Source organism: Hyaena hyaena, unplaced genomic scaffold (assembly GCF_003009895.1).
Source record: "Hyaena hyaena isolate Hyena2069 unplaced genomic scaffold, ASM300989v1 scaffold_186, whole genome shotgun sequence".
Classification (NCBI taxonomy): domain Eukaryota; kingdom Metazoa; phylum Chordata; class Mammalia; order Carnivora; family Hyaenidae; genus Hyaena; species Hyaena hyaena.
Window position 1 is genome coordinate 1,835,493 of NW_024080818.1, and position 23,925 is coordinate 1,859,417.

The window sequence follows — 23,925 nt, forward strand, 5'->3', positions numbered from 1 at the left end:
ACATTGGCTGCTGTAGTTGACCTTCTTGTATCCGATAACTGATGATTTATCTTGGAGTGTGGGCAGGCGCTCCAAACTAAGCGGTACCCGAACAGGCGCAGGGGAGTCCCGCCCGGTCTGCGGCACACAGTCACAGCAGAGGGGTGGATGCTCCCCTGCTTTCAACAGGCATCTATCACACACATTGTGGAGAGTGCATTTTTGTGAAAGACATTCTCCGCTGTCCATGATCATGAGTTTTATTTTTTGTGAAGTTTCCCAAACACGAAGAAGCAGCTTCAGGTTGATGAGAGAAATGGCAACTTGAGAAGAGAAAGCAATCTTAGTTGAAGGCGTGCTTCCGGTATCTTCATATGTTTAAAAAAGAAGTTTGCATTCAGTTTGTGACATTTTTTTCTTTTTAATTAGAAAAATATGATGTTTTTAATTTATAAAGATATAATTGACGAAGGCTTTTTTCTGATTGAGATGAAAGAAAGCATGCGCTAAGTGAAAGAGGCCAGAACCAAACACAGGAACATATGATGTATGATTCCATTTATATGAAATTCTGGGAAAAGGCAAAACTATAGGAAACAGAGAATGGAAGTGGTTGCCGGGGTTAGGGGTAGGGACGGGCTGCCTACCAAGGGGTAGCACTAGGGAATTTTGGGGGTGGTGGCACAGTTCTGTAGCTTGATTGGGGTCATTATTTCACAACCCCATGGATTTGTCAAAACTCAGAAATGTACACCACAGAGCACCTGGGTGGCTCAATTGTTAAGTATCTGACTTCCGGCTCAGGTTATGATATCACAGTTCGTGAGTTCGAATCTCACATCGGGTGATCTCGAGCCCCGCTTTAGGGGAGCACGAACCTGGCTTTGGGTAAAACACGAGCGCTGCTTCGGGTGAGCCCTGCTTTTCTCTCTCTCTCTCTCTCTCTCTGTCTCTCTTTCTTTCTCTCTCTCTCTCTCTGTCTCTCTTTCTCTCTCTCTCTCTCTCTTCCTCCCTCTCCCACACCCCCGCCACTTGTGGGATTCTTTCTCTTTCTCTCTGACCCTTGCTCACTTGCACCCTCTCTCTCTCAAAAAATAAGAATAAAAAATTAAAAAAGTGTACAACACAAAGAGTGAATTTTACTATATACAGATTAAAATAACAATAAAGTAAAATCATCATACAAGAAAGACAAAACACATTCATTGTAAAACAATGTTTAAAGGACTCAAGAACATAATAATCACTCATACATCTACTTTGAGAGAGTGGCTATGACGTTGCTGGTGATTCTTCTCCATTCTTTGTGTGTTTCTGTGTTTTTTTCTAAAAACAAAATTGGTAGCATGTCATACTCCCCACTTTGTTATTTCTTCTTCTTAATATATTGGGAAGCCATTTTTTTTATTCTGTATCAGCCACGGAAGTGGTGCCGTGACTTTGGGTGTACGTATTGTAAGCTGCTGGGGATCCTTTTCTACAACGGGGCTGGACAGAATTTTCAAAATACCGTGAACCACACATGCCCACAATAACTGTAGAATATTCTGTTACAGCTTAAAAATCAACACAGTATTTGCTCAGTATCATGAAGGGCATGTTTGCAACTTTACCCGAAATGGAAAATTTTGGTAACTGGTAAGAAATCAAGAAGCAGGCTTCTCAGTCAGTATTTACTCATCTAAAAGAACAATTCCTTGACATGAAAACAGTCATGACTTTATCTGAGCAGAGTATTTCTTTTCCTGTGTGTTATTCATATAAGCTGGGAGGTCTTCTGCGTGAAGATTTTAACCTCCAGGGCTTCCTGTTAGCCCCCAGGGCCTGGAAGCTTCTTAAGTGGAGAAGCCTCCGCTCCCCCTTGTCCCTTCTCAGGGCCAGTGTTGTTGAGAAACCATTATTATTCCTAGACGAATTCAGCACTGCTTTTACCCTTGTCTCTCTCATAATTGGGGCTCCGGACGGGAGAATGTAGCTTGTCAAACAAAACTGCTGACTAAGCCTGGCCTCTGGTTGCCGGGCAACAGGGAGAGGACAGAGGGTTTGGGCGGGAGGCCTCTTTTGGAATTCTTCTGGCAGGTCTCACAGATTTCTCTGAGGCCTGACAGCCACTACGGGGTCAGGCTGGCCAGCTGGCCCGCCTCGAGCAGCCGTTCCTGACCGTGGGCCCAGGAGGGACACACCCGGCTGTGAGCAGCGCTGCTCTGAGAGAACGATCTCAAGTCTGGTTTTTGTCATGTGAAGAATAGCTATTTAGAGCGGTTGAAAAGTGTCCTATGATGGCAGGTCGTGAAGCATAAATGGTGGCTGTTTCATAAAGCGTCTTCCCTTCTGCAGTTATAGTTTAACTTTTAGAAAAGCATTTCATACAATTAGGTTTCAGGGTCAACTGTTGTCCAAGCAATATGTAAATCTATCTGTGATAGCCTAACTGCTTAAGTTCACTCATTCATTTGTTCAACAAACGCTCCAGGTACTAAATGCACCGCAGCGAGCACAAAAATGTGGTCCCTACTTTCTAGAGAGCATCAGTTCTAACTCCTGCCAGTGCTTCGTTTGTCTACAAGTCCCAGAAACAATCCGTTTTCTAAAATGACCCGGTGCTCCTATGTTGTTGAGGAATAATATCAATTCTTTATACAAGGACCTTTTTTTAAAACGGTATAAACTGAACACATGTTTAAAATAGAGGGTCACCAAGTTTGCACAAAGGAAAAACACAGCTTCATACTTCTGATCTTAATAAGATCACCAAGGTATGAAGAAATAGACCATTTCAAAATCCATTCAACTATTTTTTTTTAAGTGAAGAGAGAATATCTAAACTGTACTGTTTTCCTTAATGTGATTCTAAGGGACAACAGAGATTATAGAGTAACACAAGATTCTTGTATCCATACTGAATGGAAAGAGCAACAAACAGGCCATGGGTAACCATTATGGACTCAACAAATGTTTTCCCCAAAGTGTGAGAGTTTCGACTGTTCTTTCATAGCGGCAGTCTGGCAGCTGAGAATGTATGATGAGGTATTTGAAAAAGGGAGGCTCCAGGAAATGTGACAATGGATTTCTAGAATCTCTTGGCATAGAGTTAAAAAGAAATTTACATTGGGAATTTTTTTTTTTCTATAAAGAAGGTAAATAATCCAGCATTCTGCCTCTGGAGTCCCTCAGGGTTTTGGCAGAGACAGCAACTTTTGTGCACCAGAGTAACTATTTTAATGTTAGGATTTCAAAATATTGTCTTTATTCTATTTTATTTTTTTCATTTGTTTCTACTCACCCCACCCTTTATAATTAAAACAAGCCAACCCTTCCAGCCTTGTAGAATCCCTGGCCACACACACTAGAATCAAACAGGGCGCCCTCAGAAGGGGTTATTGTCATTCGTTTCTCTTTGAAGTACATTCCAGTGAGGGCCAGAGCTGGCTGGCTGCAGTCGCTCCCTCATCCAAGGATGGACAGGGCTGCAGGAGGCTTTCAACTGCTGTTTACTTTCTCACCTCCTCTGTTGATTTATTCCACAGGCAAGCTTCAGGCCAGTGGGGAGCTGAAAGGCAAGGAGCTTTGGGGTTGGCGTCCAGGGACATCTTCAACTTACAGATCAGCGTTTATCTTTCACATCTCTCACCCTATTTTACACCCACCCCCTTCCCCAGCCGCTAGGAAAGGAGTTTGTTGTTGTATTATTATTTTTTTTAACCCACATATAATTATTCGTGTCAGGGACCTAGATGGACAACCACAAACTCTGAAAGAGAATCTCAAGCCCTCATTTTGCAACAGTCTTTCCACCCTCAGCTTGACTAGAGAAAAAAAATAAAGTTGTGGTGGAGGAGGGTAGGGGTCGGGATACTGGGAGCAGCTTTCCAGATCTTTCTGAAACTGGCCTTTAAAATCTGAACTTATAACTTTCTTTGATGTGTTGTGAATTCCCAGGACACTGGCTCCACCCGTATACGTTGAAAAGGACCGCAGAATACATCCAATTCAATCTTTTTTCCAGTTCAGGGAGGGAAACTGTGTTCAGGACAGTTAAACAAGCTGTTTCATCAAGTCCTTCTCTGAACTGCCTGAAGGAAGGGGGTTGGTATTTCCATTTTATAGCTGGGAAAATAGGCTCAGAGAAATGAAATAACTTGCCCACGCCCCACAGCCAGTAGGTGAAAGAGCCAAAAAGCTGAGGTCTCCTGACCTCAACCCTTGGTTTTCCTTTCTCTGCCACACACTGTCAGTGTGGTGGCTACAAAAACAGACTCTGGAGCCACATCTTGGGAAGGTTGCTTAACTTCTCCAAGCCTCAGTTTCCTCATCTGTAAAATGGAGACAGTTGGGTTGTCATGAGGAGGAAATGCTAAAATGCCCAGAACAGTGCTCCCTGCACAGTAAGTGATATGCAAGCATTAGCTGACATCTCTGCCTCCTCAAACCAGTCACACTATCAGTAACTCATTCTGTCAACTGCCTCACTGCCAGGTTCTTTATAAATGTGCTTTTAAATCTTTATAACAGCCCTGCAAGATGACACTTTTATTAGCAGTCTTATTTTTTTCCCTCAGATGAATAAACCATGAAGAAAGGTTAAGAATTTAGCCCAAGATGCTATAGTTAGGGAGTAGCCGAGCTGGGATTTGAACTCCAATCTTTCCGATTCCAAGCACACTTTTTCTCCCGTGCCCAGCGCTGGACATGTCTGATAGTATTTAACCTTCATCAGTTGCTTGAGAATTTCCAACGGCCAGTAGCCCAGAGAACTGAGAAGAGCCAATCCCAGCACTCAACAAGATTGCTAACTGGAAAGCATTTCATCAGATCTGCCTCAAATCTGTGGTAGAAGGAACCCTTCCTTCTTCCATGTGATAGTCCATTATAGTTTGAGAGCCAAGGCATATCCCTGAAATCTCTTCTGGTTAAACATTTCCTTGCTTCTTAGTAAGTCATGAGACCCAGACCCCTTCCGGCCTGATTTTTCTCCTCTGGTCACTCGTTGCAAAGTGTGGGACAGAGACCTGGATGTAGCCTTGCATGTGGAGGTAGGAAGGTCTTTTGGAATACCTAGAGAAGCAATGCTGATCTGCTTCTTGAAATGGAAAGGAGATTTGGAGTATGGAGATATCAAGGAGATAGAACCCACAAGGCTTGGCGCCTGTCCACATCTTTCTTCCTCTGTAGAATCTTCTGTGAGGTAGGGTACTGTCCTGTGCTGTTCATTGCTGTATCCCTACTGCCAAGAACAGTACCTGGGCACCTGGTAGCTTCCATAGTATTTAAAAAAAAATAAATAACAGGTACAAAGGAATGAATTTTTAGGGGGGCTGAGGGATTTGGGGGACCTGGATTTTGAGCTGATAGGTGGTAATAGCTTTAGGAGAAAGCTTAAAGTCAGCTAGGAAGGGCTGCTTTGGGGCCAGATGAGGAGTGCATTGTGAGATGTGGGGTTTCAGATCCCAGCTGGATACGTTTATTGAGGACTCCAGGGCCGGGAGAGGGGAAGCTGGTGGCTTGCTGTGGTTCTGGTGGTCAGGGAAGGCATTCTGGAAAAGATGGAACAACAGAACCTCGAAGGGTGGTGGCAGTCGGGCTAAGTGAAGAGGGATGCAAAATATGAGGAGTCTAGGAAGTAGAAGGCTTGTTTGAGAAGACAAGGACCCTGGGAAGGCACCTGTGAATATACATACCTACTGGACTCGAATGGAAATGGGAGGTGAGAGTCAGACCAAGAGGCTCAGATGTGCCTCCAATCTCATCTTTATTCTCCTTCCTGGACTAGGGGGAGTCCCAGCTCGGGTTAGGGCAGCTGCCACACCCACTCTCTGAGTTGGTGGCCTGAGTCTAGTCCTAGACCGGCCTTGGCTGACTGAGCCTCTGTTTCCACATCCGTTTGCTTAGTCCAGTGCCACCATCTTCTGTCTGTGGTTTAGCTGTTTTACCTTCGTCAGTCTTGACTGCTGCTTCTTGGTCAAACCAAAGGCAGGCGTGTAGGGCAGCAGATGTCCTGTGGCAGCCAAAATCATACTGAGTCGGGCTTTAATTTTATACCTAAATTTAATTTTTTTAAAAATAAATCCTCCCTTGTTTGGATATAGACCTCTTAGTGATGTTAGCCCTTTTATTTCCAAACTTTGGGGTTTGTACTGCTTTTTTTTTTTTACCCTCCCTTAATTCATGAGCAGAAATAGGAAAATACTTTCATTCAAAAAAGGTAGACTTTTAAAAATTCTAAATATGGAACTTATTAAATAAAATTAGGTGAAGTGAAACTTCTTGCTATTCTCCATGTATATTAAAAACTAATTTTATGTTATACAAAGAAGTTTGCAGACCTCTCCTTATTTAAAAAAGGAAGGGAAGGATGGAGGGAGAGGAGAAAGGAAGAAAGGAGGAAAGAAAATTGTTCTTTTAGTTTTGCTGACTCACCATGATGAATTTCCCACTCGGGTTTAATCCTTCCAAGGTGAAAGTTGACCAAGAAGAAATGTCAAATCACTCATTGTGGATCAGTGCCACACGATAGCGTGGTTTCTAAGATTGTTTTTATTTTTGCTTTTGTTTTCTGGGATTGGGTACAGAACATGAGGTAATAATAATATTACTTAGTTAACATTTATTAAATGATCTCGTGTGGGTAGAAGCTGTCATTATCCTCATTTTCCAAATGAGGAACAGAGAGGTTCACTGGCTGGGAGACGGCAGAGCCAGGATTCACATCCAAGCATCTGGCCCCAGAATTCTTGCTTCTGACTGTGCTGCCCCCCGGCTCATCTTCTATCTTGGGAGCAGGAAAGAGAGCAGTGGGACCACAACACAAGGACGGAGTTTGTGCCTGGCGAGTTGAGAGATGTATACATAGGGCGTTATTTTGCTCATTTGTGGTTGAAGATGAGAATTGAATGTTCTTAGTTTATTTTTTCTTTTATTACTAATCACAATTTAAAATATTCCCATTTGAACTCCAGTAATATTTTTCATTTATTCATTGAACAAATACTTATTGAGTGCCTACTGTAGGCCGAGACTGTTCTAGGACGTGAGGATATAGTTGTGAACACGACAAATAAGATTCCTTCTCTCACGGAGTTTTCTAACACTCTAATGGGAAAGACATAGAAGTACTTAAGTTGCTGGGCACCTGCGTGGCTTAGTTGGTTGAGCGTCCATCTTTGGCTCAGGTCATGATCTCGCGGTTCATGAGTTTGAGCCTTGCGTCAGACTCTGTGCTGACAGTGTGGAGCCTGGAGCCTGCTACAGATCCTGTGTCTCCCTCTCTCTCTCTGCCCCTTCGCCGCTCACGCTCTGTCTCTCAAAAATAAATAAATGTTAAAAAAAAAAAAAAAGAAATACTTAAGTTGCTACGAAGAAAATTTCATGCAGTCTCTGAATAGTTAGCATTTGTAGGAGGCGGACAGTAGGTGAGGTATGAACTTTGGGAAGATCTGAGGAGCACATTCCAAGCAGAGGGAACACTTGGTACAGATGATAGCAGTGGGAGGAGCAGTGGGAAGGAGTGAGTGAGGGGAGCATGTCAGACACAGGAGGAGAAGCGGACAAGGCTGCCACATTGGACTTTGTGGGGCACCATCCAGATGGGTGTAGAGGAGGTGCCCAACTGAGCTTATTGGGCTGCTGAGTTGAATAATTTGTAATCCAATCTTGGAAAGAGTATTTGCTTCCCCTATAATAACTTCCTAACTCACTCAAGTCTGATTGATATTTCAGAGTTATTATTCAGGTACATTCAACACACTTTCTGGATTCTTTCTCATTTGTCAGTCATTTGAAGGTGGAAGATGATAATGTGAGCCCCCTACAGATGGAACATAGCATTGCCTCTTTTGATGCCGTGGGGTCAAGCCTTCAAAATAGTTGGGGACGTGACAATGCTGAGGAATGGAACTTCAGTTATCTTTAATTTATAATAGGGGGAACAGATGTTAATTGGCAGAAGGCACAGTGAAATGTATTCCCCAATATAGTACAGGTTCTTCCAGCTTTGGTTATTAGAGTTTTATTTATATCTTTTTGAGTTTTATTTATATATTTAACTACACACAAGCATTCTTGTAAAAACTTATATTGTGCCTATTTGAAACATGCCAGGAATAATTTAAATGAAGAGGAAAGTTTGGTTTATATATTTTATAGCTAGTTTATATTTTTTATAGCTAGTTTTTGATATTTTTTCTTTTAAGCAAATTACTTTCATGTCATTATAGAAGACAAATAATTCACATATATTATGTACACATATTTTTTATGCAGTGAAGTTCCACAAATAATTCTTTTTCTATTTAAATTCAGACCACGTTGTGGGCGCTTGGGTGGCTCAGTCACTTAAGCTTCTGACTTCAGCTCAGGTCATGATCTTCCGGTTCATGAGTTTGAGCCCCATGTCAGGCTCTGTGCTGACAGCTCAGACCCTGGAGCCTGCTTTTGATTCTGTGTCTTCCTTTCTCTCTGCCCCTCCCCAGTTGGCACTGTGTCTCTCTCTCCCTCTCTTAAAAATCAATAAACGTTAAAAATTTTTTAAAAAAAATAATAAATTCAGACCATGTTGATACTGGAAATTCAACCAGTATTCTTAAGACACATGGTAAGAGGGGCGCCTGGGTGGCTCAGTTGGTTAAACATCTGACTCTTAATTTTGGTTCAGGTCATGATCTCATGGGGTTTTTTGTTTTGTTTTGTTTTAAATCTTAATGTTTATTTTGTTTTTGAGAGAGAGAGACAGAGACAGAGACAGAGCGTGAGCAGGGGAGGGGCAGAGAGAGAGGGAGACATAGAATCCAAAGCAGGCTCCAGGCTCTGCACTGTCAGCAGAGTCTGACGCAGAGCTCGAAACCACGAACTGCGAGATCATGACCTGAGCCAAAGTTGGACGCCCAACCAACTGAGTCACCCAGGCACCCCTCTCACAGTTTGTGAGTTGGAGTCCCGCATTGGGCTCTGCACTGACAGTGTGGAGCCTGCTTGGGATTCTCCTTCTCTCTCTCTCTCTCTCTCTCTCTCTCTGCCCCTCCTGTGAACTGTCTCTTCTCCCAAAATAAACTTTAAAAAAAACATATGGTGAGAAAATTTTGTCAGATATAAGGAAATGCAGCAATCTCTTCAACCTGTATGTTTAAAAGCATACCGGTTTAAGAGTAAATCCCACATTTATTTAGAATGGTTAGAAAATGGAATGTGCTAGTTAAAGTTGATTTTTTTATGTCACGAAGTTTATTGCCTATAGGATCTCTGCATTCACAGTTTATAAAAAACTAGAGGGGCGCCTGGGTAGCTTAGTCAGTTAAACGTCCAACTTCGGCTCAGGTCGTGATCTCACAGTTTGTGAGTTCATCTCCCAAGTTGGGCTCTCTCCTGTCAGTGCAAAGCCAGCTTCAGATCCTCTGTCTCCCTCTCTCTGCACCTCCCCCATTCTCTCTCTCTCTCAAAAATAAACAAACATTTTAAAAAATGTTTAAAAAACTTAAAAAAAAAAAAAAAAGGAAGTAGAAATTTTATCATTGACTAGATGTTTTCAGACTGGTTTGTGTCTATGAGTGTGGACTCTAGTCTTCTGACACCAGCTTCAGTCTGTCGTGTATGAGGCCCTCAGGTAAGCTTTGGTTGGAGAATAAGTTTTCTAATGCACATTCCTGCAATGTAAAAACAACTATCAGAAAAAATTTAATTTTTCTAGATTTATTCAGAAAGTACTTCCAAGATTGGAATATGAACTAAAATCACCTTTAAAAAGAATTTCCTTTTGGGGTGCCTGGGTGGCTCAGTCAGTTAAGCGTCCGACTTCGGCTCAGGTCATGATCTCGTAGGTCATGGCTTCAGGCCTGACAGTTCAAGCTGTCAGTGCTGATAGCCCAGAGCCTGGAGCCTGCTTTGGATTCTGTCTCCCTTTCTCTCTGTCCCGCGTTTGTGCTCTTGTGTGTATCTCTCTCTGAAAAATAAATAAACATGAAAATTTTGTTTTTATTTCCTTTCTGTTTTTTTTGTTTTTGTTTTTTTTTTTTTTTTGGTTTGCTTTTTACGAATTAATGGGGAAAATTTGTCAGTTAAGTATTCTGGTTATTTGCCACCTGGATGAACGAAGTGAGCCAGGAGCCCTTTCCTGCCAGGGTGTTTATTTCAAGACAGATTAACAATGCAGTTTCTTATCAATCAGGTGTCTCACGCTTTAGAAGAGTCGTGCTACCATAACTCCTCATAACAGTACAATGAACTCTAGTAACCGAAAGTTTTTATTGCCTATGACTTCACTAGACTTGTCTAGACAGCAGTTACTCTTTAAAATCATAGCATGTTAGGACTGGAAGAGATCTAACAAAGATACCGTAATTTAGATGGCCTAAATATTCTGTTTGCCATTGTAGCCATGGTTTTTGGGGTTTGAGGAATGGTAAGACCAATGACTTCAGGCTGGAAAGTGGGAAACTGATAGGCATAAATATAGGAAGGGCCGAACTTTGGTTTTGGATGCGAGTATAAACATATAAAAGTATTCTTCTCTGGAAAGAGCAGCAAATTTGAAAGGAATTTGATGTCTGCTCATGGTTGTCAAAATGAGAGAGACTCCCTGGAGGTTTTACCCAGAGAAAGCAATTGCAGTCAAATTCATAACCTTTTGGATCGACTTTATTTGGCAAAGTAATGCCAGCTTAAAAAAAATAATTCTAGCGTTCTAATTTTTGCTAATGAAACCCATATGCTATCAAACAGTCTGTTGTTAGTGGGATTTGGATTGGCTCTGCTTGGTGCCCCAGCCTTCAGTCATTTTAATCAGGTCAACAGAATGATTAGTCAAATAGAAAAACTGATTGACAAATATTTTAACTGGTTGTTTTGCTCTCCTGGTTGCTGCAGAACTGCCAGATAATGACTTGATGTAGAGCCTGACTCTGTGGCAAAGACCAGAACATACCTGCTGGATCAAAGGAGATCAGTTGCTTTGATTGACTTAGATTTGGTCTGAGCACCTGGCATAAAAATAGCCTTGTCTCTGAGAAAGTGTCTTGACGCCTTAATATGATTTGGGTATTTAGACAATTGGATGGATGGGACAGTTGTTACACAAGTGTCCTGAGGTGGATAGTAGCAGACCTTCTCATCAACTTTGTAGATGTCAGAAAGTGACTTATGCCTCTAGGACTTTCTCCAAAGAAGGAGCAGTAATGATTTCCTGATGGCTTTGACTGATTGGGAACAAACATTAAGTGCTTTGTATTTGGTGAAAAGTTTTCATGTGAACATAACTTTGCTCCAATTCTTGTGACAGGGAGTGAATAACTTGCCTCTCCCTCTGACTGTCCTATGTCTGTAGGAAGCTGCCCTCTGTAGACAGCTCCCGATGGAAGCCGAGACTCTGGTCACTGTTCAGGCTGCCGTCAACCCGCCAGCCATGACCCCAGACATGAGATCCATCACTAATAATAGCTCAGATCCTTTCCTCAATGGGTAAGTCAACGTTTTGGAGCGACTTATTTTTGCTTTCTTTATTATGTGGTCTTAGAGTACAAGGAGTCTTAGTTTATGTTGGGGGAAGGTGGGGAGCTTGCAGTTTGGGGCGGGGGTAGGGGGAAGTCGTCCATTCCCTGTTGTTGGTAATTGTACTATGGTTATGTAAGTTGTCCTCGGGGAAGCTACTCTTTTTACATCTTCTATGTGGGTCTAAAACTATTTTTACAATTAAAAAAATTTAATTAAAACAAAGAGATGGATGTTTTTAAAATATGAAGCAGATGAGCAGAAAGAAAAGCTAATTTGGCCAGAAATATGTTCATGAGTAGAAGTAGTCAAACCTTAGTTATAGCTTTTTAAACCCAAGTAAAGGGCAGGTCTCTATGTCCTGTGTCTTTTCTGCCCTTGCAGAGGCTTGTAGTGAACAAACAGATACAATTATGAAAGTTTTTAAAACCAGAGAGGTGAAAACAAACAGTAACTGAAATCATGAAGAAAAGGGATTTTTAAATTCATGATAATGAAGAAAAGGAATGTTTAAAGTGTTGACTTAGAAGTATTGCAACTGTACAGAATAATATAAATAACAGGCTCTCCCCATGTATCCAATACCCATATTTGCCACACTTCCATAGATCTTTTTTTTTGTTAAGTATTATAGTTAATATTTAAGCCCATCTCCTCCCTCGCCCTACTGAAATCTGTCTCTTTCTCTTCTTTGCTCTCTAGTGGTAGCCACTATTCAGAAATTGGTGTGTGTCCATCACACATATTTTTATACTTCATTTTGCTTGTTAATGTATGCATTCATAAGCAACATTGAACATTGTTTTCTTTTTAAAAAAATTTACATAAATGGCATCATACTCTATTTGCAGAACATTGTTCAAATTACTATTTGAGATAGAAAGGAAATTCATGTCAATTTACTATGAAAGGCCAGTTTTATTTGCCTATAGTCTTCTAATTTCATTGACATTGGTGTGCATGCTTTAAAAATTAAAGGGAGGCCCTTTAATTTAATGCCTCCCTTCATAACCTGGAAAGCTGGACAGAATGACAGAACTACATCTGTGTAGGGCTTTTGTGACCTGTGTTTTAATTTTGGGATTTCTTGGCGTGGGCTCGGATTTAAGTCTCTCCCATACTTTGCTCCCCAGGGGACCGTATCATTCAAGGGAGCAGAGCACTGACAGCGGCCTGGGGTTGGGGTGCTACAGTGTCCCAACGACCCCAGAGGACTTCCTCAGCAACGTGGATGAGATGGACACAGGTGGGAGCAAAGCTCGTGGGTACTTGCAGTGTGTTTGCACGCTTTACATCGTCCCCTTGGTTGTCTCTGTTCTGCATCCAACCAGAAACACTTCACCTCAGCAGTAACATAAAGTTACAACTGGAAAGCCCCCCAAACCCCGGGCACTATTAATAAATTCTTGTCCCTTCTTCCACAGTTTATACAAATGCAGTTTTATATATGGCACAAGATTTAAAATTTTTCTTTCTTCCTTCCCTTCCCTCCCCTTCCTTCCCTTCTTTCCCTTTCTTTCTTTCTTTCTTTCTTTCTTTCTTTCTTTCTTTCTTTCTTTCTTTCTTTCTTTCTTTCTTTCTTTCTTTCTTAAGTGTTTATTTATTTTTGAGAGAGAGATCACAAGCTGACAGCAGCGAGCGGATGAGGGGCCCTCAAACTCATGAACCATGAGATCATGACTTGACCGGAAGTTGGAGGCTCAACCAACTGAGCCACCCGGGTGTCCCTTTTTTTCCTTCCTTCCTCCCCTTCTCTCCCCCCTTCCTTTTTCTCCCTCCCTCCCTTTATTGTTCTTCCTCTCCTCCCCTCCTTCTTCCCCCTCTCCCTCCCTTCCTTCCTCCCAACTCAGTCACCCAAGCACCCCCTTTATTTATTTTTTTCTTGCTTCCTTCATATAGCCTCTCCTCACAATTGCATTAAAACCATTGCCTGGTCTGCTGTTCTTCCACAGTGGAATATTCATGCCCTTCTAGCTTGCAGTTGTAATATATGGGCCGTTTTTCCTCTTGTGAAGTGGACTGCATATCTTTTCGTATCATTTGCTGCGTTGGGGAAGCAATTGGTAATAGGCATTTGGAAAGTTAAGCAATGCAGAAGATTATAGATTGACAGTACCAAGTCCCAACATGGTAATGTCCCGCGGCAATTAAAAAGAAGAGTCAGGTGTGCCTGAGTGGCTCAGACAGTTAAGTGTCCAACTTTGGCTCAGGTCATGATCTCACAGCTTGTGAGTTTGAGCCCTTCCTTGGGCTCTGTGCCAACAGCTCAGAGTCTGGAGCCTGCTTCAGATTCTGTCTCCCTCTGTCTCTGCCCCTCCCCCACTCACACTTTCTCTCTCTCTCTCAAAAATAAATAAACATCTAAAAAATAATTTAAAAGAGAGGAGTCAGTCTCTAAAATTTAAAGAAAAATAAAGGGGGTGCTTGGGTGACTGAGTTGGTTGAGCGTTTGATGTTCAACTCTTTTTGGGTTTTTTTGTTTTGTTTTGTTTTGTTTTGTTTGTTTTTGTTTTTGAGCCTCCTACTTTTGATTTCTGCTCAAGCCATGACCCCAAGGTCGTGAGACTGAGCCCTGTGTTGGGCTCTGTGATAAGCAAAGAGCCTGCTTAGGATTCTCTCTTTCTCTTTCTCTCTCTTTCTCTCTCTCCCCCCTACCCTGTCCCTCTCTCCTACTTGTGCTCTCTCTCTCTCTCTCTCTCCCTAAAGTTTAAAAAAAAATTTTTTTAATGTTAAAAAAAAAAAGAAGAGTCAGGGTAACTTTGATCTAGTGACCTAGTTCCCAGCCTGCCCCACCTGTAGGCCAGACCCCAGTTGGCTTTTGGCTTCTGGTCATGTCTCCTCTTCTCAAAGAGTGAGATCTCCATTTGCAAAAGCCAAATTTGGTGTTATTAGCCAAATGTAGATTAAATTATAGAGTGCTAAACTCCCAGAAGATAGTCTGGAACCAAAAATAAATGACGGCTGAGGGGTACGCTCTTTGGAATTATTCATGCAAATTCCCCTCCCCCCCCCCCCCCCCCCCGCCATCACTGACAATAGAAAATGAATTGTCCTGTGATGAGCAGAAGTCCTCTCCCCAATGCCATTGCCCACCGCGCCTGTGTCTGTTACACTGTGCTCTTAGATGACTGCTCTGTGTGCTCTGAAGCTAAACCACCGGTCAGACAAGAGTCAGACTCAGCCCGGCGCCTTCCGAGTGCAGTGGGTTGGATGGATCAGCTGCCTTGGGGTCTCCCTGCAGGTCCTCATCGATGTGTTTGGACAGTTGCACAGACTGTCCTGTGAGGAGTCACAGAGGAATAGTTTGAAGTGTTTGTTTTGTTGTTCTTCGATTTATTACGTAGGTTTTCTCCCTCCCTCCTGCTTCCCTCCCTTACTTTTTTCATCTCTGTCCTTATTTTTTAGTGTGAGATTTATTGTGTCCTCTTTGGAACAGCCTTATGAAGTAGCTCCTTCCTACATTTAAAAAGTGTTTGCTTTCATCTTTTAAACACTGGGAAGCCAGTAAAGATAAAAAGCAAAAGTTAAATAAGAAAAGACTCAGGAGATTAAATCTAAACCTGATATTAAAAAAAAGCAAAAGAAAGAAAGGTGAGTTCTATTCTATGGCTTTTAAAAATGACCTCAAGTAGGTAAGTAGGGAATGTTTTGAAGCCAAAAGATGGAATTGAGTGGTATTCTGGAAAGAATATAGTCTTTGTAGGTAGGCAACCCAAGGTGAATCTTTGTTTCTCTACTTCTCGGCAGTGACTTTGGGAAAATGATAGAACCTGCCAGGGCTTTGGATTCCTTGCCTCTAAGTGGGAGTAATATGCTTACTTCATGGGGTTGTGGGGAGTCATGAGATCCCAGAGCTTGGCCCAGAGTTTTCTTCTCCCCTTCTGAGAGGCTGAAGTCATGGACAAATTGAACTTGATAAAGCTAGGCTTCCAAGTTATCCTGATTAAGTCAGCCTGTGGAATTTAAGGTCATGTCTGTGAAGTCCTTCAAGGAAGTAGGCATAAACCTAGAGGAAAAGATGGGGTGGGCACAGGTCAGATGTGGCTAGAAAAGGTCTGTTAGATTCACTGACCACATGATGAATGGAAATGAGCCAGCTGAGCATGCCCTTTGCAAATCACACATGCAAACAATAGCTGGATGTGGTGGGGAATAAAGGGAATAGCGGCAGCAAAGGCTGGGAAGTCATCCACTCTTCTAGAATATTCACACGTAGTCATGGTTCATATTTAATTCTGAAAAAATATTTGTTACATTCATTAATAAATGTGTTAGCTAATTTCACTAAAGAAAAATTCTTCTAGTATTTTCTAATACCACAAGCTTACTAGGAAATTACTTCTAAAATTGATGATACAAATCATCAATGTTTTAACTACTTTAAGAAAGGGGGCATCTGTTTCTTTTGCACTTAGTAACCTGAAAATGAGTCTAAAAATATTTTTATTTTTAATTTTAATTTTTTTTTATTTACGTTAAAAACATAAAACTTTTTAACATTTATTTATTTTGAGAGAGAGAGAGACAGAGCGTGAGCAGAGGAGGGACAAAGAAAGAGGGAGACACGGAATCTGAAGCAGGCTCTAGGCCCTGAGCGTCAGCACAGAGCCTGATGCGGGGCTCGAACCCGTGAGTGAGATCATGACCTGAGCCGAAGTTGGACACTCAACTGACTGAGCCACCCAGGCACCCCATAAAAATATTTTTTAAAAATACAGTAACACTGCTCAGTTTCGTTAGGCCCCTTGTTTTTGTTTTTTCTTATAAAGAATGTACAACTTTTACTGCTCACAAAACAGAAGAAGAAGTAGTGTTCCCCTCAATTTAGTAGCAACTTAAACATCTACCCCCAGCACTCTCAGAGCGCGTAGAGAAAGAAGGAATCAGAAGAGCATGTCTTTTTAAGAATTGCCTGGGTTTTTTGTCTCTCCCACTTTTTAAATGGATAAAAATTGCAAGGACCAAAAATATCCTTCAGAGATTGCAAAGCCAGTCCAAAGAGAGTGATTTTAAAATTGTTAACCTTAGTGAAGGATCTTATAACTAGTCTCCTCATGCTTTCCATGTCTGAGAAGAAAGGATAACAGAAATTCTTTAAAATAGATTGTGTTTGGCTACAAATAAAACGTATTATTATGACAAAATTTCCATGGGAAATCAATAGAGATGAATGGTTTTAACTGGAGATGAGGAAAAAAGACACAGAGCATTTTAGATGAGATAGGTTTTCAGGGTAGATCATTTCTGTAAGCCTCATTTTCATCTGTTACATTCTAGTGGGTAGTACAAGTTATTTTGGATTTTCTGTTCTATTTTGATACTGTTTTCCGACATCAATAACACTATAATGAGGGCATGTCGAACTTGATTTAATTTTTCAAATTACTGCCTTTTGCAAAGAAAATCCTCTGAAATATTTCCAAGAGTCATTGATACTGCATGAGTTATAGACGAGACTTGTAGAAGAGCCATTAAGCTTTACTAACACCAAAATACAAGTTTGATGGTGTTCCCCTCATCACTCAGAAAGATGTCATTTTTCTCCCTGGTAAATGCATATGATTAAAATGAATTTCTCTGGTTTTGCTGAGAATAATGAAATTTCTGTGAACACTTATCTGGAAGGCTACTGTACTGGTAACACACACAAGCTAATTTAACAAGTTTCTTACAAATGCTTCTGGGGTGGAAGCTGGCTTTAGTTAGCAATGCCCCTCAGTCTCTGAAGTCTGTTTTATCCCTTCAGAATTGATCAGGGCATTTTGAATTAACCAGTTGTAATCAACACTGACTGAGGTCCTAGGTTTGTTATTGTTGTTTTTTTTTTCTCAGCGTAATCAATATTTATTGTATATAAGTTTGTATATGTGAGTGATGCCTGGAACCCGGGATGTGTGGCAGACATTATATATGGTGCTTTATTCCAGTGTGGGAAGAAGGTACCTACAGTCTAATTTCAGATGGATGCACTGAGATTCAGACAAATTAAGTGAATCTAAGGTCATACAGCTAAAACGTTCAGTACCCTGGCACCAAGGTCTGTGGACATTTTCTCGTACAGTATTATTGATAAAGAAAGTGTATTCTTCATGTCATATCCCAGGCATCTCATTTTTCCAGAACAGCATTTTCTCAATCGTGTACTATGGACTCCAGTTCCTTTAGGATATAATTTCTGCCCATATAGGATTGGATGATTAAACGGGTTTATGTAATAGTGGCCTAAAGAAAATAAAACCAGTTTCTTTACAACAAGACTTCTCAGAACCTTAATGTGCTCATGTGCATTGTGACTCGTACACATTGTGAGAGAAGTAGATAGTTGTGGGGTGCCAGGTGTGTGTGTATGTGGAGGGGTGATCTGCGGAACCCACTTTATTATTTTTTTATACAACATATTTTAATAGACAATGGTAACATGTGCAACAGAATGAAAATAAATACAATTCATACGTGCACATCATGTCACTCAGACGTAAATCCCTCAAGAGATAGTTATCAACGTTGTGCTTACTTATATCATAGAACGTAGATCTTCTTGACAAATATTTTTTAAATACGCAAAGACAATTGTAAGCTATTACATAATTGCCAGGAGACAGACAGAAAGGTAAGAGAGAATTTATGAAGATAAGAAAACAAGATTTTAGGACAAAATCTAAATGGATATTAGACAGTGATGAAAGATATTATTATGGGGGCACCTGGGTGGGTCAGTTGGTCAAGCATCTGAGTTTGGCTCAGGTCATGACTTGGTGGGTCGTGAGTTCGAGTTCCTTGTCAAGCTCCATGCTGTCAGCTCAGAGCCCAGAGCCTGCTTTGCACTCCCTTTCTCTCTCCTCTTTCCCCCTGCCTGCACTCTGTCTCTTTTTCTGTCTCAAAAAATAAATAAAACACTAAAAAAAAAGATATTATTGTTGGATAAGCTTGTTTTTCCTGTTTTAGAAAAAAACAGGGGTGCCTGGATGGCTCAGTGTTAAGCATCCGATTCTTGGTTTTGGCTCAGGTCATGATCTCATGGTTCGGGAGCCTGAGCGCCCTGTTGGCCTCTGCACTGGCAGCACAGAGCCTGCTTGGGATCCTCCTTCTCCCTCTTTCTTGCAGAAGTCACTTTATAAAATACTTTGAAAATGATCCCTAGAGCCATCAATGAAGACAGTGTTTTAATAACATGGTCGTAGGAAACTCCTCACTACTGTCTTTGAGCATAAAGAGGGATGATGTGGGTAAATATAAGCTTACAGTTAAATCCTTAAATTCAGCTTTGTAATAAGGTATTTATTACAGGGAGGGCCTCTCTACCCTTTCACAAAACGGCTCTTCATGCAGCTGTCATGGGAAGGTGTAGATCACAGGTCGGATCCATAGTGCCTTCCTATCTAGTGGGCTGATGCATTCTGCACATGTGTACCAAGGATGGATACATTCACCCAGCATCTGCATCTCTTCTTTTGTTTTGTTTTAAATTTGTTTTAGAGAGAGAGAGAGAGACAGATTATGAGCAAGGGAGGGGCAGAGAGAGAGAGAGAGAGAGGGAGATACAGAATCTGAAGCAGGCTCCAGGCTCTGAGCTGTCAGCACAGAGCCCGATGCAGAGCTTGAACCCACAAACCACGAGATCATGATCTGAGCCAAAGTCGGACGCTTAACCAACTGAGCCACCCAGGCGCCCTACATCTGCATCTCTTCTGAGTAAGGACCCACAAACTCAGTTTCAGTAACGTGGTAGCTGAAATGTTTCACAGAGGTGAACTGTTTTAGACCTGTAGCAGTATGGTCTTCTGTTTAAATATAAGAACTGTGTTAATGAAGATGAGAGCTGTTAGCTCTTCAAGAACTTAAAACAAGGAATTAAAATGGTCACCTTTTATTCTGTTATAGGAGAAAATGCAGGACAGACACCCATGAACATCAATCCTCAGCAGACCCGTTTCCCCGATTTTCTTGATTGTCTTCCGGGAACAAAAGTTGACCTAGGAACTTTGGAATCTGAAGACCTGATCCCCCTCTTCAATGATGTAGAGTCTGCTCTCAACAAAAGCGAGCCCTTTCTAACCTGGCTGTAGTCAGTGCCATTGTAACTTGGATGCAGCCGTGACTTGACATTTCCTGGGCCTCTTGGAAAAAGCAATGGAGCAGAGCAAGTCTGCAGGTGTCCACTTTCTGCCTCCATGACTCAGTGCTCCCTCCTTTCCATGTGGCCAGTTTAATCATTGCCTGGATTTGATTGACAGTAACTTAAGTGCAACATAAACAAATAAATATTCTATTTTCATTTTCTGCAGGCCTGAATGCCTGTGAATTCAGGGCTATGCAGAATTGATCATGCAGAATCGCTTCTCTGTTTTTCTATCTGCTGCCCCACGTCTAAGCTGTAGGGGTGTTAGTTGAAATTTATACGTCAATTGATTATAAGCCACAAAAAGCTGACCACAGGCAGTGACTTGTGACAGGCGGCTCGGTCCAGGAAATGTACATGAAATTAAACCTGATTCATGGTTTCAAAAACTGTACTGATGACAGTAGTACCAAATGCTTTAAAAAATATTTAACTTGAGCTTTAAAAAAAATCATTGTATGGATAGTAGATCTCCGCTGTATGGAATACAATGTAGTTTTGAATCCATGCTGGTTCTGATGGTTCTTTTACTCCGTATTTGCAAAAGCGCACACGGTCTTTTGTACTTTGTCCTTTCTCATTACTCTGCTGCATAGCGTCTGGACAACCCGCCCTTCTAGCCAGAGGGGAAGCGGGAACATGAGTCACCGTTCCTACACGGCAGATCTCATGAAAGAGACCAGTTTGGTACTAATGATGAGCATTTATTAAACAAAACTTTTTAAAATTACAAGTTGGATTTTTTTTTCTTTGCAGCTTAGAATTTGGTGTTTATTTTATATCGCACAATCATTTTGTAGCTAATGACAAAGGGCAGCCAAACGTTTTTGATGCATCAGTGGCGGCTGTATTTTTGTCTTTTGAAAAACTTGTTCTGAAGACATGAGGACCACATAGCTTTCAGCCTGGTGGCACACAGAGTAAACTGTTGCTTTTTAAGTTCTGAAGGCTTATCAGTTTTGCTTTCAAGGTTTCAAGTGTTTAAAATAATCTTATCTATGAAACTGTTTGAAGGATGAAGCAGATCTCTGACTGACGTGTAAAAAACTGCCCTCTGAGGGTGTATGGTGGAGACATGTTTCTGAATTCAGTAAAATTGATTCCTAAGTATGTTATCCTAACCCTGTTTGCTACAGTTGGTATAAAAAGGCATGAAATATGTACTCAATACCTCTTATGTAACCAAAAACATTTTTTATTAGCTTTTAAGGACTGAGAGAGAGCATCAGGTTCACCCGGCATGGACCTCTGCCTGCATTGCTGATGAAGTCCTCGATTGTTTAATATTTTGAACTGACGTTATTTATAATCTATGAATTTAATATCTTTTTGAAAGACATTAATAATTCAGGTCTCTGAGAGGAACCTTCAATTCCCAAGGGGGCTTATCTATTGGGGATCTCAAGTAAGATCCTTTCCAATCTACCAGAATATAGACAGGCAGAATACATTTTATCTTGTTGGAAAGAAGGCAAGTGAAAAGGTCAGAGATGAAGTAGTAAAGTCACGGTATATCGTGGAAAGGATTAGTTGTGAAATGGAAGTCGACAAGTGATCACACCCCAGAAGCAAGACAAGCAGGAGGTCAGAGAGGTGCCCCGAACAAACAAAGCAACGATTTTCTACTACAGCTTTTATCCCAGGAGACTCTGTTGTAGAAGAAAAGGCTTTGGTGCACTTTATGTGGAAGAAGCAGAGGAAGGGCCCGGGTTGCCCTGTCTGCGATGCTGAGCGTGTCTGTGGACAAGAGCTCATGCCCGCTGCTGCTTCCGACACAATGAAGTGATTTCTTTTTCCCGAAGGACCCACGGTTTATATTCTTCTGATTCCTTCTCTCTCTGAGCGCTCTGAGAGCTGGGGGTAGATGTTTATGTTGCTACTAAATTGAAGGGAACACTACTTCTTTTTCTCTTTTGTGAGCAATAAGAGTTGTACATTCTAAGAAAAAACAAAAAACAAGGGACCTAATGAAACTGAGCAGTGTTACTGTATTTTTTTAAAAATATTTTTATAGGCTAATTTTCAGGTTATTAAGTGTAAAAGAAACAGATAACCCTCTTTTTTAAAGTAGTTAAAACATCGATGATTTGTGTTATCGATTTTTAGAAGTAATTTCCTTGTAAGCTTGTGGCGTTAGAAAATACTAGAAGAATTTTTTTAGTGAAATTAGTTGAAGCATTTATTAATGAACATAACAAATATTTTTTTCCAGAATTAAATATGAACCATGACTCTGTGCTTACTTGATAGACAAAGCCAGATGTAATTTTTTTGTTTTGTTTTTAAGGCCATAGAATATGGCCTTTGTTAAAGAACACTAAGGCTAGAAATCTAAATGTAAGAACAACATTTTAAAGGGTATTTCCTATAATTGTAAGTGTTAAAACCCCTGCAGAATTCACGACAAGGTGCTATTTATATTTCTTATTATAAAAGAACTGCCAGGACATCTAATCTTTTTAGTCCTAAATGAGCAAATTTCAACATTTCATCTAATACCTCTGCCACAGAAAAGGCATATGAACAATTGAAATGGAAACATAATTTCAGAGATCTTTCAGGTATTTTTTTTTCCTGATAAAACACATGTTCATGAGGTAAATACATTATCAAAACCTATTTGCAGTTCTACTAAATCTAAGTAAGTAATTGCTAGTGTTTCCCCACAGTGTTGGATGTGAAATGCCATCTCTTTCGCTGATTGCAACATCAGGGAGGCAGGTTAAACTGACTGGAACATTCAGTGGCGGGGTGGGTGCTGTTGACCCCAGCGGGATAGAAAAGCTCTCTGTAGAAGCTGAGAGAAGTGTTGCTAATTAGAAGTTGTGTTCTCATGACATAGTTAGACAGTAAATTCTGAAAGTATAACTTATCTGAAAAAGAATAAGCTGTTAAAAAAGGACATCGTAGATTAATTTCACTGGGAAAATAGGTGATTGACAGAGACGATTTCCCTAACACACTACATCATTTATGTGCTAGTACTTTAACTTTTTTTAAAAAACAATTTTACTTCTACATTTTGTAATATGACATACGTGTGTTTATTTTTAATTTAGAATGCTGTGCGTACAGGAGGTATGCAACCAAATCAGTCATATCAAACCATTTTACCTAGAGTTTGGTACTGGTTTTTACTTCTGATTCTGTATAAGAGAAATAAATACAATTCAATTTCCACTTGGAGCCTTTGTCTTTTCATTATTCGTGTGTGTTCCTTTTACTCAGGGCTTTGAGTGGTACTGAAGAAAAGCTTATGTAACCCTCCTGGCAGACAATGAAAGAAAGAAAATTTTGTAGGCCAACATTGTTTTGGTTCAGATGTGTGGTCTTCCATATTCTAAATATCCACAGATTCTGGTTTCCACTTTATGTGAAGCAATCCACTGAGACTTTTTGTGTATGGAATTTATGTTACATGTATAATTAGTATATATATATATAATTTTTTTTAAATTACACTGTCCTTCTAACACCCTCACCGATTAGATTGAGATGTCAGAACTCTGAGATTCTCAGGGAGCCTGGGTGGCTCATTCGGTTAAGCATCTGACTCGTGGTTTTGGCTTGAGTCATGATCTCCCTGCTTGGGAGACTGAGCCCTGCATCAGGCTCTGCCCTGGCAGCACAGAGCCTGCTTGAGACTCTCCCTTTCTCTCACTGCCCCTCCCCTGCTTGCATACATCGATGTGCTCTTTCTCTCTCTCTCACAATAAATAAATAAACATAAAACAAGAAGTTGTCCAGGAGGAGAAAAAGAAAAAAAAAATGTAAGACTTTCAGTCTTTATCCTGTGATATTAACAGTAGAGTGTGGCTTCTGTTTCAAAGCTAAAAACAGCTTATCTGAATGTGGGCTTGCGATAGTATATTTTCGCTGTCCATTGAGTCCCTTGATTTTCACTACTGTAATACTTTTGTCCACTTCACAGAAACATTAGGTGACAGCACTCTGAGCAGAAAAATATTTTCAAGCAAACTAACCAGCAGAAAGGAGAAATGGTGGTGGAAACAGCTTACCAATATTCCAGAGTCTTAAGTCTCATACATTCCTTTTTTAAAAAATTTAAAAAATATATTTTAATTCCAGGACAATCAGTATACAGTGCTATAATGGTTTTAGGTGTACAATGTAGAGATTCAGCAATTCTATACATTACTCAGTGCTCATCATGGTAAGCAGAGAACCTGCTTGGGATTCTCTCTCTCCCTCTTTCTCTGCCCCTCCCACTCACACTGTCTCTCTCTCAAAAAAAAATAAATTTTGAAATAAAATTTTAAAAAATAAAAAAATCACATTTGATTTGTATAAAAACATTTTTTTGGTTTCTTTCCCACTCTACATTCCACAAA

At 40.7% G+C, this 23,925-nt stretch overlaps 1 protein-coding gene across 1 annotated transcript in view; it reads left to right on the forward strand.

The window, feature by feature from the left end:
• WWTR1 (WW domain containing transcription regulator 1) overlaps positions 1-22,753 on the forward strand; it is a 140,554-nt gene extending 117,801 nt beyond the window's left edge. Inside the window, exons 5-7 of the mRNA XM_039241024.1 lie at positions 11,291-11,424; positions 12,588-12,700; positions 19,336-22,753. Of these exons, the coding sequence (XP_039096955.1) occupies positions 11,291-11,424; positions 12,588-12,700; positions 19,336-19,520 (432 nt within the window). The 3' untranslated portion in view covers positions 19,521-22,753. The remainder of the gene's footprint in view (positions 1-11,290; positions 11,425-12,587; positions 12,701-19,335) is intronic.
• The last annotated feature ends 1,172 nt before the right edge of the window (positions 22,754-23,925 follow it).